A 14662-nucleotide genomic window follows, 5' to 3' on the forward strand; every position below is an offset into this window, starting at 1 on the left:
CATACAATTGCCCTTTCCATTTAACTGAATGGGAAAGCCCATGCATTTTCCATTAAAAGTACTTCATGACAAAACCTTTCACATGAATGGAAGGAATTATTAATGTAAAACAAACGGTTGCCCAGGCCCACAGCGATAGGACTCATTCAATCCTACTGAAATTATTAACTGAAATACCAAGATTTGGTTTGAAAAATGAGGTGTCATAACTTTCTGTCATTCCCACAAGCAATTTACCAGGCACTGCACAGATAATGAAACATTAACCATATCAGTATGATTCCCAAGGGCAAACAACATTCCTGTAAAGTGCATTGTTGCTTGGATTTCAGCAGATGACACTCTTATAAAAATGCAAATTTTAAAACAATTTATTCAGTCATGCAAAAATCTGGCATACTGGTGTGAAATCAAAATAATGACCAGTTGCCGGAAGCCTCAGGAGGGGAGAGTGTTCTTGCACTCGGGTCCTGCTTGCAGGCTTCCCCCAGGCACCTGGTTGGCCACTGTGAGAACAGGATGCTGGACTAGATGGGCCACTGGCCTGATCCAGCAGGCTCTTCTTATGTTCTTATGTTATGTTCCTACAGCACTAAAAAAAAGTAATTATACATGTCTCACTGCAATTTCCAGTTTGCTTACCTCTAAAACAGGTTTAGAATTCTGCATTTGCACGTCACAGTAAGCTGGATGGGAAAACTTTTTCAGGTTGAGGGCCACGTTCCCTTCCAGGCAACTTTCTGGGGGCCACGTGCCTGCTTTGGGCAGGGACAGAGGAGAAAGAGAGCAGAGCAATGAATATGGATTTTGCCTTTGTATAGTAGGTTACTGTCTCCACATTTGGCCCCCCGGCCAGAGGTTGTCCATCCCTGTGGTAAGCTAACCTATGGCTCACCAGGACCACATGAACGTGCAGCCTCCCAGAAAGGAACTTGTTGGTCTGTTTTTTATTCTGTGCCACACTGCGCTAAGCTAAGGGAAGGAACACCTACAGGATACTACTTGTAACATCACCAATTATGACCACCACAACAATCACCTGCACCTCTGATTTATGATCCAGCTTTATCCTGCATATGGGAGACTTGCGTGGGGACTTAAAATTATTTTTTTATCTCAGAGTCAAAAGGTCCAGACTGTCACTATTTTGCAGGAGAGATTCAAGTGCATACTGGAACTTTCTGTTGTTATATACCTTCAAGTTGATTATAATTTATGGAGACCCTATGAATCAGCGACCTCCAAGAGCATCTGTCATGAACCACCCTGTTCAGATCTTGTAAGTTCAGGTCTGTGGCTTCCTTTATGGAATCAATCCATCTCTTTTTTGGCCTTCCTCTTTTTCTACTCCCTTCTGTTTTCCCCAGTATTATCTTTTCTAGTGAATCATGTCTTCTCATTATGTCACAGTATGATAACCTCAGTTTCATCATTTTAGTTTCTAGTGATAGTTCTGGTTTAATTTGTTCTAACACCCAATTCTTTGTCTTTTTTGAAGTCCATGGTATGCACAAAGCTGTCCTCCAACACCACATTTCAAATGAGTTGATTTTTCTCTTATCTGCTTTTTTCACTCTCCAACTTTCACATCCATACATAGAGATCGGGAATACCATGGTCTGAATTATCCTGACTTTAGTGTTCAGAGATACATCTTCGCATTTGATCTGGAACTTTAGGTTTAAGCAATTAAAGTGGATTAAAGCTCTCTGCCACACTAGCACAACAAATCCACTTTTTAAAAACAAAAGCAGACTTTTTGTGGTTAGGAAAGTGTCACGGAAATGTACTGAAAAGTGGTATGACCAAATGATTAGTGAGTAAACATTGCACAAGCAAATAAGGATGAGACCAGGATGAATGCTCATTGTGTTGTTAACCTATCACAAACAAATCCAAACAAATGATCAATGAAGGACATTGTCTAACCACTGTGTCAGTTTTGTGCAAGCAAATCGGGATGAATACTCTGAAGTAGGCCTACAGGAGGAATCACCTCTTGGGTGAAATATCAACAAATGGCTTTGCTTTGAAGCTATTTATTTATTTTTATTACATTACATTTATACCCCACCTTTCTTTCCATGATAGAAACCCAAGGCGGCTTACATATGGTTTCCAGGCAGTCTCCCATCCAGGCACTGACCAGACCTGACCCTGCTGAGCTGACCTTATGTGCCTTCAGACCATAACCTGGTCAGATTCTACTTCCCAACAAGTTGTTACTGATAAGACTGGGCCCTCCTCTGGGGTGTGCTACCATCATCCAACCTTTAAGCCAAGAGTGGGTTGCTGATGTTGTTGGACTCCAGCTCCCATCAGCTCCTGCCAGCACAGACCATGGACATGGATGGTGAGAGTTGCAGTCCAGAAAGGTCTGCTTTGAACAACTAACTCTAAGAAGAGGAGGGATGAATGGTGAACCACAGCACTAAAACAGAATCATAGATTTGGAGGTGGATTATTCTAGATTCCTGCTCCAGGCAGGAAATCTAGAGCTGGAGCATCAGAGCAGATCCAGCCTCTGTTTGAGGTCATCCAGAGGAGAACATAAGCTGCTTTATACCGAGCCAGACCAAAGTCCACCTAGCTCAGTATTGTCGACTCAACACTGACTGGTGGCAGCTCTCCGAGGTTTCAGACACCAGTCTTTTCCAGCCCTACCTGGGATCGAACCTGCAATCTTTCGCATGAGCTCTCCCAGTGAACTATGGCCCTTCACCTAATTGGTTCCACAGTCGAACGGTTCTTACCGCACCCCTTCTTAAACCCTTCCCCGCTTAATGCTAATCCTAGATGCGTAGGAAAGATTAGCTATAGTTGTTCAATTGCGATAAAAAGAACTCTTCACATGCTCAGAGATGCTGTCGTCTTTCTTTACACGGTCCCGGAGCTGAGCTCTAGCATAAAATAATAACAAGATCTAGGACTGAGTTTCAGGTAAGCGACTCGGAAAGCAAGCACTTAGCCCCGCTGTAGCTTTACGTGCGCCTAGTGACTCCCCCTTCAGCCGGACAGATCCATGGGGCAGGCCGAGGCGGGGGGAGCCGCCTTCCACGTTTGCAGAATGAGTCGTGCCACAAGCTCGTCTTCGTTTTACTCTGTCTGATCCCGTTGACGAGACTATGCAGGGTAACCTTTGTGGGGAGCGTAACAAGGAATGTTTCCACAGGGCGGCACACTTTCCCTAAGTGCCTGCTCCCTTTCTCCCTCCCCCCCCCGGTTTAGTACGGCCCTACCCTGTGCCGAGGTTTCCCTTTGCCCTGGGGGAATCTACTACAAGGACTGCTTTATTGCTTGAGAGTCCGAGCGGGCTGAAGGTGTTGAGCTTGGGTTCTCGCCACCGCCAGACCTAAGCCGGGCCATGAGGAGCGGCAGGGACTGCCCGGCCACTTCCCCCAACTCCCGCGCCGAGGTGCCCCCGGGGGATGCCTTATAGAAGAGAGAATGAGAAAAAGCAGGGTGTACCGAATGGTCCTGGCCACTTGTCTGGGCTCTCTGCTTCTGGTGATCTTCTACTTCCAGAGCAGTCTCAACCCAGGTGAGTTAAATATTCACCCGCACGCAGGCAAAGCTCCTGCCTGCCTGCTCGTTAGCCAGCTGGGCTCACTTTGGGTTCATTTCACCTCTTTCCTTGTCAAGCCTTCTTTTTGTAAAGTTTCTGTTTAGCTGAGTGCTTAGACTTCCGAGGAGCTTTGGTAGCTGGTAGTCGCCTATCCTTAAGGTGCCTAAGGCTGCAATCCAATACATGTCTACTCAGAAGTAAGCTCCATTGGGTTCAGTGGGACTTACTCCCAAGTAAGTATGTAGTGAATGGCACTCTAAGACTCTTGAAGTTGTCGTCTTTGCTGTAACAAACCGATCAAGTCTACTATACATTCCTATTCAGAAGTAAGCCCTGTTGCCTTCAATGGGACTTACAGCTTCAACCCTAACGGTGTCAACTCAGAAATGAGTCCTGAATTCTGTGTGGCTTCCAACTAAGTCAGTGGAGTTAGGACTACAGCCTTATTCATTTTGTTTTATTAAACGTTTGAGACAGACTGTTAGAGCAAAATGCATCTCTAAGGGTTTGCAGCCATGTACAATTCAAAACTTAACCTAAGAAATCAATTCATTAACTTTTAACATCTATTTCCTTCCAAGCATTCCATGCAATAGAAGAAAAAATAACCTAGCTATCTTAAAAACAACATACAATTTCATATTAATTAGCCCCCCAAAACCATGATAAAATGAAAAAAATTAAGGGCCATATCTTAAGGGTGTATAGGGTTGCACCCTAACCTTTCTGGACATTGCTATTCCATAGCTGCCTAAGAGTAGGAAGCAGCCCATTTCTTTCTTTCTTAAAAAAGTGGAGAATTATGATGACTGAATGCAATGCTGTTTATTGTTATCATTTATTAACAGGTGTTATTAGGTTTTTGTAAAGAATGGAAATGGACTGCCTTAAAGTCAATCCCGACTTACGGCAATCCTATGAGTAGGGTTTCATGGTAAGTGGTATTCAGAGGGGGTTTGCCATTGCCTTCCTCTGAGGCTGAGAGGCAGTGACTGGCCCAAGATCACCCAGTGAGCTTCATGGCTGTGTGGGGATTCGAACCCTGGTCTCCCAGGTTGTAGTCAAGCACCTTAACCACTATACCACACTGGCTCTCCCTTGGCACTCTTAACCAACTGTAATTCCCAGGATTATTTGGGGGAAGCCATGGCTGTTTAAAGAGGCGTGATACTGGTTTCAATGTATAGTGCAGATGGGGGCCTCGGACAGGAATCTCTCCCAGCCTTACCTGGAGATGCCGAGGATTGAACCTGGGACCTTCTGCATGCAAAGCAGATGCCCCTCCACTGAGCCACAAACTTTCCCTAAGATGTTACTAGGTGGGCCTTCTTGGGCAAGCAGTTTCAGAGGTTGCTGTGGAAAAAACCTTTACTCCAGGTCCCACTAGTCTGCCCTTGATAAATGGAGAGTCGCAGAGGAATGCAAATGTGTTGATACTTACTAACAAAAATGGGCTTTGCACATCATCTTTGATGTATTTTCTTGAACCAAGTCACAATAATTTTGATGGAACTTCTAAGTCAATGTTTGAAGATCATGGCCTTGGAGGATCAGAGTCTTGAGTTCAGATTCCACTGAAATAGATGAAAATGAAGTGACTCTGGATCTCTGAGTTCCTTCTGCTTGTGGGAAACAATCAGCTTTACATGTGAAATTTTCTGAACCACAGCATGGTGCATCTTAACATCAGATATATGAAAAACTTTGGTTAGCAAATACCAACTTGTTGGAAAAGCCTTCTCAGGTTGAATCAAAGAAATAGCCCGAGGGGGCTCACTCTGAGATATTACATATTTTCTAGCTAAGATCACTTTCTTCATCAAAGCACATTTTTGCAGAGGGTTGTGAAATACAGAATATGCTTATGCAAACAAAATTGTATTAAAAAGCTGGTCTTGGCATGAACACCAATGCAGTGCAGAGATGGAACTGACCATGAGGTTCCCCAGATCTAAACCCAGCTGGTTCCTCTTATTTTTTGGGGTGTGTGTGTGTTAAGGACTATTGCAAACCAATAATGCAGTCCTATATATCCTATACTCAGAAGTATATCCCATTGAATTCAATGATGGTTACTCGCAGGCAGCAGGTAAAGGACTACTGACCAAGAATGGCTTTGTGCATGCAGCTGTTGAGCTTTCATCCAATCAGTGTGATGCTCCCCCTCACACAGAGTGGCATGAATGGCTATTTTTCCAAGTTGCTTCCCTCTGCTCCATTACTGAACTACTTTTCACTGGTGGGGAGCACCACTTAACGACAAAACAGTCCAGATGGAAAGGCACCCAGATGTATAAAAGTTGTATGGTTCCAGCACAGAGGTAACCATTGGCTCTGATCTAACTCAACACACATACATCAGTGGGCTAAGCAGCCTTTCCCAACCTTTGGGTCCCCAGATGTTATTCATTCATTTATTTGTTACAGTTATACCCCACCTTTCATTTTCATGATAGAAACCCAAGGCAGCTTACATATGGTTCCCAGGTGGTCTCCCATCCAGGCACTGACCAGACCTGACCCTGCTCAGCTTCAGCAGGGTGCTGGCCTCATGTGCCTTCAGACCATAGCTTGGGACCATGTTTTTGCACTACAACTCCCATCAGCCTCAGCCAGCATGGCCAAAGGTCAGGGATGATGGGACTTGTAGTCCAGCAACAACTGGGGACCCAAAGATTGGAAAAGGCTCCAAGCAGATTACCAGCAATAGCATCAATCATCCCTGTTTGGGCAGTGGGAAGGGCCTGAATCCTGAAGGTTCAGCAAGGCTGCTGGGTGAAGAGCCTTCGCAGAGAAAATGTGTGGGGATCCTTTCTAGATGGAATACAGTCCCAGTTCCCATGCTCCCTGTGACTAAATCTGCTCCTTTCCACAACAGCTCATCAGCATTATTGCAGATCACTTGAGTGGGGCTGTGCAAGTATAGCCGCTATTGGATGAGGTTTTACACCTTTGGGAGCAAGCATGCAGTGCCTTTCTGGAGCTAGGAATATGCTCATAGAAATGTCTTTCACACAAGTTTGGCCCTGGCTGCATCTGACTTCAGCAGAACAATTCAGAATATGCGTAAATCACATCCTGTATTTATGTTCTGAGTATAAAGGCTGTATCTTGAACTGAGTTAATCCCTATAATGGGTGCAGTCCACGTAACATTAAGCATACTTTCAATAGCATTAAAATACTCATTATATTGTATTGAGCTCCCAAGTAAATGTTTATTGGATTGCAGCTATATAACTAGAAGCAAGAGTTTCAACGAATTAGAGTTTAACTTTCTTGATTATTAAGACTGTGATGTTCTGTGGCTGTTTTGTGAAGGCAGCAATCTCTCTTGGGTAGTAAAAGCAGAGATCTTTTCTTTTCTGGAAAGTCATGGTTTAAGAGATAAGAACATAAAAGCCTGCTGGATCAGTCCAGTGGCCCATCTAGTCCAGCATCCTGTTCTCACAGTGACCAACCAGATGCCCATGGGAAGCCTGCAAGCAGGACCTGAGTGCAAGAGCACTCTCCCCTCCTGCAGTTTCCAGGAACTAGTATTCAGAAGGCTCTGACTATGAAGGCAGAGCATAGCCATCATGGCTTGGAGCCATTGATTGCCTTATCCTCCATGCATTTGTGTAACTCTCTTTTGAAGGCTTTCAAGTTGGTGGCCATCACTGCCTCCTATGGGAGTGTTCTGTAGTTTAACTATGCACTGGGTGAAAAAGTACTTTCTTTTCTCTCCTCTGAATCTTCTACCATTCAGCTTCATTAAATGTCAATGAGTTCTAGTATTATGTAAGAGGGAAAAAAACATTTCTCTATCCACTTTCTCCATGCCTTGCATAACTTTATCATGTTGCCTCTTGCTCACCTTTTCTCTAACATAAAAAGCCCCAAATGTTCAGATGATTGATGACAAAGCTATCAGCAGTGAATAAGCTTCCACAGAAGACCCACTTGAATTAAAAGCGGAGTCAAATTCTGGGACCAGCAAATGAATAGATTAATCTGCCAATTAACGTTGTTTGGGTGAACAGCGAAACAATGCCATACTAAGAAGCTTTGTAATTTTGTTGCTCATGTCCTGCACTTGTACTCAAAAGTATGTTGCTTCCTCTTTCAGAGAAACATGCCTGTGTAATGCCTACGATTCAACAATATGCCAGTTTTTGCTCTGACATTCTCAGCTGCTAGCCAAGCTGAGTCGATATAAGTTTTCCCAGACTTTTTATTTTTTTACCATGATGGATTGAAAAGTTGTGGATGTGGCTCTGTGATGCCACTGCATGAGTGGGGTTTAGATTGTTCTGCTGGGCTCTAGTCCTGTGCACAGTCTACCAGAGGAGGAGAAAGAAGGGGACGTTTTTCATTGCATTGATATAGTTGAAGGAAAGAGATATCTGATTCATGACATAGCTTTGATTTCTGTCTTTCAACAAAAGGTTAAATGATTCTCCAAAGCCCTTCTGCATATGCTTAAAGATAAACAAAACTGCATCTATATGAGGGAAGTTTGCTGGTCTTGGACTGAAATAAATAAATATATATATGAGGGAAGGGAAATCTAGTGTGATAAAATAAAATGGCACAATTGATGTGCACCTTTTGTACAGGATGGTGGATTCATAGCTGTGAATGGCTAGGTCTTGTACATGTTCGCTCCTGACCCTTTGCTCTTGACTGGAGAAGTGAATCCCCTCTGTGTGACCTGAACCAGACCCAGGTATAAATATACTATGCTGTATTAGTGCCATCAAGACCCTTGCTTGCCCCAAGATTAGGCTGCTGGGAAGTTTCAGGATTGGGGAAGCTACATCTTAGATCCTGACTGGCTGGCTGCGGCTTAGCTCAGGTTATCTGTATAAGAACTTTCTGTGAGGCATCTTGTCCACCTAATCACCTGCTGGTATTGGACTGTAGTCTTGACTTGTGTCTGCTTCATCTGGCCCTGATGTTCATATTTATCTCTTGCAGAATCTCCTTGTTCATTTCTAATCTGGAACTCATCTTTACAGCATTTCTTGAGAGGCAAACTCCGCAGCCCCTCTAAGCTCCCCTCCTTCCCTCTAAGCTCTCCTCCATGTTGTTGTGTTGTTTTACGTCTGTGTAGTGCTGCCCCTACCATTAGACAGAGTGAGACAGCTTCCTTGGGAGGCAGATACTGGGAGGCACTGAGAGATGGCATCAGAGGACAGAACTGTGTTGTTGTCCTGCCAGAAGTCAAAAGACTCAGTCGCGTCTGTGATTTTCTCTTTTTATTTAAGTTATATATACATCAAAAGCTTGGCGGCTCATTAACCTCTCTATGCTTTCTAAGAACTTTTGCCCTGAACTAACCCTGACTAAGCATGTCTTCGCCGCTCTCAGATGTTGACTCCGCAACTGACACCTCCTCTGAGTCTCTTTAAGTAGGCTTGGCTTTTGCATGTAAACGACGGCTGCTCCTCAACCTCTTCTGTTGAATTTCCCGCCTCTGATGCCTCCGAGCGTGGGGCGATGGGGGTTGGATCTCCGCTTCCCCCTCCGACTGGTGGGTGCTGTCTGCCTGCTTGAGGGTGGGGAGCTGTGGGGCGCTTGGCTGGGAAACGTCAGGTGAACAAGGCGGTGCCTCAAGCACGGGTGAGGGGGTGTATCTAATGTAGCAGTCTCTGACAGTTCAGGTTGCACTTCAGCAGAGGGGCCAGGGTCGGAGGGAGTCGAGCTGTCATTGACAGGAGTCTGTGAACTCTCCTCACTGCTAGTCCCTTCTCCCATCTCATCCCCCCCAGTCCTCAACATCGGTGCCGCCCTTGTCGATGCCTCCCCTCCCAACCTGGGTCACAACAGTCATGTAGTCTGCCCTGTGTGTGCTAGGCCTGTTGCCCTCAGATGCTGTCCTATTGGCAGTGTTGAAGTAAGATTGAACTATCATTCCAGTTTGCTTCTGTAAATGGAATGTGAGGCACCATCTTATCCTTTGCCTCAGGCAGCAAAATGGCCTTGGCTGGCCCTGTATCTGTGTCCTTATGTTTTTCCTGTCCCAGTCCTGTCCTGGAGTACTTCTAATCCATCCTGGTCCTTCTGGTCAGGCTTGCCTATCTTGATACCCTGAGCATACCCTCATGTCTTTAATTTCTTCTGTTCCTGCTGCCACCAGACTGTGGTCCAAGCCACCAGACTGTGTCTGGTGTTAATTCTGAGCTAATTCTGTTCCTAATTCTAGAAACACCTGGTGTTTAGTTTACATACCTTTTTTTCAGCTTAGGGTGATCAAGCCTGCACAAATGAAGGCAAAAGCCGCTGGAAGTACTTTTAATTGGACATGTTTCAATTCCACATTTTTTTTAAAAAATATATATTTTAATCCTGTTATTGCTGTATTTCTAACCTGTCTCACAGGATTGTTGTGAGGATAAAATGGGCAGGAGGAGAACAATGTATACCACACTGAGCTCCTTGGAGGAAAGGGGGGATTATTATTATTAATAATAATATTTATTGAATTTATATCCTGTCCTTCCTCCCAGGAGCCCAGGACGGCAAACAAAAACACTAAAGACACCTTTAAAACATCTTTAAACAAAACATCTTTAAAAATAAATCTGTAAAACATCTTTTTTTAAAGAAACCCTAAAAACGATTCCAACACAGATGCAGACTGGGATAAAGTCTCTCCTTAAAAGGCTTGGATATAAATGTTGTCGTTGTTGTTTCCTGGGCTGAATTTTTACAGCATGTGATATTGCAGTGGTCCCCAAACTTTGTTCCCCAAGGACCACTTGAAAACTGCTATGGGTCTTGGTGGACCATTTCATGCATTGTAATGTAATGCAGTTGTAATGTGCTGTGCTAGATGCTGGATGTTTTTTCACTGTATTTGTATTGCTGCTTGTATTTTGTATATGTTGTATTTTATTGTATTCCATAGAATTCAAATTGTAATACAATAAAATGCAATACAAGAACTAAAAGAAGCAATAAAAATACAATTAAAATCAATATGAATATTTAATGCGATGGAAGTGCCTTCTCCCGTCTTCAACCACAAATCCACAGACATGCTGAGGACCACCTGAATGAAGCTTGCAAACCACAGTTTGGGAACTCCTGTGATCAGGGCCGGTTCTAAAGGGTGGTCAGGTTGGGCACTGGCCCGAGGGCCCCGGAGCTACAGGACCCCTGAGGGGCCCTCTGCTCCCCTTCCGCGATCCGTGCCCCCCACGGCCCCCACTTACCTGACAGCCGGCTTTTTAGCATTGCCTTTAATCAAGATGGCGGCCGCAGCTTCCCTAAGGTACTGAAGCCACTGCCGCCATTTTAGTTGATGGTAGAGATGTGCGCGTGTAGCACGCACGTGTGCCATCAACAAAGATGGCGGCGGAGGCTTCATTCCCCTTAGGGAAACTGCGGCCGCCATCTTCATTAAGGGCAATGGTAAAGACTAGACAGGTAGGGAGGCTGTGGGGGGGCATGCGGGGGGTGTGCGCACGCACGCACGCACACCCACCCACCGACCGGGGGGCCAGGGCAAGCTGATGCCCAAGGGCCCCCATGTGCCTGGAGCCGGCCCTGCCTGTGATATTGCATTTGAACTTTGCCATGCGGCCCCTGAGGCTGTATGTGCGAGCAGGCCATAGCCCAGGGGTGGGAACCTCTGGCTCAGGGGCTGAACGCAGCCCTCCAGACCTATCTGGCTCTTGAGACTCTGCTTCCCTCACTGGCCTTGCTTCATGCCCTCTTTGAGAGCTGTTGTTTGGCTCCAGTGCCTGATAATGACTGTTGCTTGCCTAGATGGGGAATACATAGGTGTGTATGACTATGTGTGTAGAAGGTAGCCCAGTGTACAAAGGGAAAATATACACTCGCAACTCAGCCTGCTTTTGCCTCTGGCTGTGCTCACCACTGGCATGTGGCCCCCAGAAGGTTGCTCAGAAGGGAATATGGCCCTCAGGCTGGAAAAGTTTTCCCATCCCTGCTATCGTCTGTTAATCATCTCCACACTTATTTTGAGGGGAAAACACACAGTATTGAACTAGTTATTTGCAATGTCCACACATTATGAAAGTCAGTGGTTTCCCCCAGTTTGCTACATGACACATTTCTGTTAAGACATGAGGAAGTTGGCTCTTCCCCTGAAAAACATGTCAGCGTGCTAACATATCAGTCTTTAAAATAACCACACTCTTGCCATTTTCAGATAGCAGAAGTAACGGACTTTCAAGATGATGAAAGAAGTTCTTGGTTTCTTTAATACTATGAAGACATTTTTTAAAAAATCAAGTGAGCATCTCATAATTTACCTATAAAGTAAATAAGTTCCTCAGATGACTTCTTGTTTTTGTTTCCTTTTAATGTCTTCTTGTGTGCAGCTTTTTAAAAAAAATATTTTGAAATTGATTTGGGTGAGCCTGACACAGATGGCAATTTGAATGTAAGTGTTTCTCATCAAGTGTGAACGTAAGGCTTGCATTCATGTGGCTTTGCTATCTCTGGGGGCAGGTGGGCCACTAAAGTTTTTAGTAGAATCGTAACTGTCGAGGGCTTACGTGCAAGCTTTTGCTAATTCACTCAAGCACAGAATGGTCCCTTAACTAGTGAGTAAACTGAACATGTGTGTGACACTTACTGTATATTAATGAATAAATAACACACAATTCTAAATTGTTGCAAAGCCCTTAACCATCAGCCAGGCTTATTAATATGCAGAGAAGATACAAGTTCTGTCCAAAGCTAACTAGCAGCTTTTTATCACATCCACACCATACACTTAAAGCACATGGCTTCCCCCAAAGAGAGAATCACGGGAACTGTAGTTTACTTCTCGCAGAGCTACAGTTGCCAGCACCCTTAACAAACTACAGTTCCCGGGATTTATTTTAGGAAGCCATGTAAATTAAATGTATGGCGTGGACGTGACTTTTGTACGCTGGGCAGACCCAGACTTCAGCGGCAGCCTTTGTTGGAACTTTGCAGGAAATGGTTCCACCCACAGACCAGTTCAAGGCTCTGCCCTCCTCCTGATGCAGATGGCTTTAACCTCAGAATCCCCTGTGTAGGATGTTTGCTTTTTATAGAGCTGGCAATTCTATGAAGTGAGCCTGTTGGTTGAATGGTATACTTGTGCCCTTTGCGGTTTTGCAGGGGTGGGGCAATTGAGGCATGTGAGGACCACAAATAATAGAACTGCAGAAGCCCTTCTGGTGTTAATGACACTTGCTTTGATGAGGAAATGATGGCTTTGGATTTCTCTCTGAGCACAATCCCAGATGTGTCTGTTTTAAAATTTGAGACATAAAACCTGAACTGAGAAGCAAGTTCTCGTCCTGTCCTTATCAGCTGGTTATGTCTACAGTGGGGGGGTTTTTTTGTATGTTCTCTCTCCGCTGCCAGAGGCACGGTGCCCCTGAATGCCAGTTGCTGGGACTTTCAAGTGGAGACGATGCTGTTGCATTCAGGTCCTGTTTGCGGGGTTCCCAGAGGCATCTGGTTGGCTGCTGTGAGAACAGGATGCTGGACTAGATGGGCCATGGGCCTGATCCAGCAGGCTCTGCTCATGGTCATACAGTTTACACACAGTTTTTCTGTTCTGATGATTTCTCCCCTGCAGCGTTACTACAGAGGATCAATAGAGCATCAATAAAATGGCATCAAGTGATCTTGGGCAGCTTAGACAATGCCTTTTAGTTGTGTTACAAAACAGGTGAGATTAAAAGCCAATTCAAACATTAGCGAAACTGGAAATATCCATCGTGTGGTAAAGCTGGGTAATAATGTCCCATAGGTCCCACACATTTGGTGTCATGCCTGTATGCGCCATGTATGTGTATATTTCTTTGTGTGTGGTTGAAAATGCAGAAGCCTCGGTCTTCCCCAGCCTGTTGCCCTCCAGAGGTTGTTAGACTCCAAATTCCTGTCAGGCAACAGCCAGCATGGTCACAATGCTCAAGGATGATGTCAGCTGTAGTCCAACAGTCTCTAGAGGGCAGTGGATTGGGAGACGCCGTTGTATGTCCTCGTAACTAATATGTAAGGACGGCATACTCACATACAGGATTCTGTTGTGCGGATGCTATTTAGAGCAGGAGTGCACAGACTTCCAAGTTTGCAAGATCTACTTTGTGGTTTGTTTGGTTTTCTTAAATTATTATGATTAGAGAGATCTACCAATCAGAGCAAGGTCCCAGTGCAAAAACAGTGGCTTGGGAAAGAAGCCAGATACACACTGGTAGCTTGAGGGGTGGAGCCTATTGCCTAAGACAGTGCATGATCCAGATGCTGGGATGAACTGGATCTAAAAATACAAGCCTCCGTCAGGATTACCACAGATCAGGAATCCTGATCACCTAACTGAGCCTTTTTGTGTTGCTATGGATAAATAGTTGGAAGTCAGCAACACTTGCTGATTTATTGCAATTCACCCGGCATTCAGTATATGTTGTGCCCAAACCTATCTTCAGTGTTATGTCAAGCAAACCCATGAGCCGTATTCACTTGCTCTCCATGCCTAGAACAACTGCATGGAGAAGGAGGGAGCAGGACCGTATCACTGATTCTTCTGTTCCCTTTAACACCCCCATGTTCAGTGCAAGGTCCGTAAAGGGGCACCTAGTCCAGTTCAGCTGAACTCACACAGGCCTGCAACCTGGCTGGGCCCCCTGCGTGACTGGGAGTCCTGACTGCACGGAGCACCTACACACACATGATTAGGTGCCCCTTAGCAGATGTGATGCTGGACATGCAGGAGTCAAGTGGGCAGGCCAGGAGCATGTGCAGCGTTGGCTTGAGGAATGTGATATAAAAATATAGCCTTGCTGTGACAAAATGGGGCTATTTTTTAAGCAGTGAAGGAAGACCTCTGTCTCAATTCACTGTTCTTACTCAGATAATTAAATTTTAATTATCAGGCCCCTCTTTTAAAGATAAGTTTCCTTAGAGACTAAACAAAGAGAGGTGATTCTAGGAGAAATATTTATCCTCCAGTGGCAACTAACCCTTTGCCATTTTCTTGTGTGAGGCTTTTTTATTCAATATCTTAAAGTTTTTAATGATGAAGGCCACTACAAGAGTGTAGCAAATATTATATATAATTAGCTGGGGCCCTCTGGTTTATGAAATCTTCAGCTTCGGATTTGTT

The 14662-nt window shown here is 44.8% G+C and overlaps 1 protein-coding gene across 1 annotated transcript in view; it reads left to right on the forward strand.

The window, feature by feature from the left end:
- Positions 1-3090: 3090 nt before the first annotated feature.
- Positions 3091-14662, forward strand: part of CHST13 (carbohydrate sulfotransferase 13) — a 68147-nt gene continuing 56575 nt past the window's right edge. Inside the window, exon 1 of the mRNA XM_061618402.1 lies at positions 3091-3541. Coding sequence (XP_061474386.1) covers positions 3448-3541 — 94 coding nt within the window. The 5' untranslated portion in view covers positions 3091-3447. The remainder of the gene's footprint in view (positions 3542-14662) is intronic.

The sequence above is a fragment of the Rhineura floridana genome, chromosome 3 (assembly GCF_030035675.1).
Source record: "Rhineura floridana isolate rRhiFlo1 chromosome 3, rRhiFlo1.hap2, whole genome shotgun sequence".
NCBI classification, from domain to species: domain Eukaryota; kingdom Metazoa; phylum Chordata; class Lepidosauria; order Squamata; family Rhineuridae; genus Rhineura; species Rhineura floridana.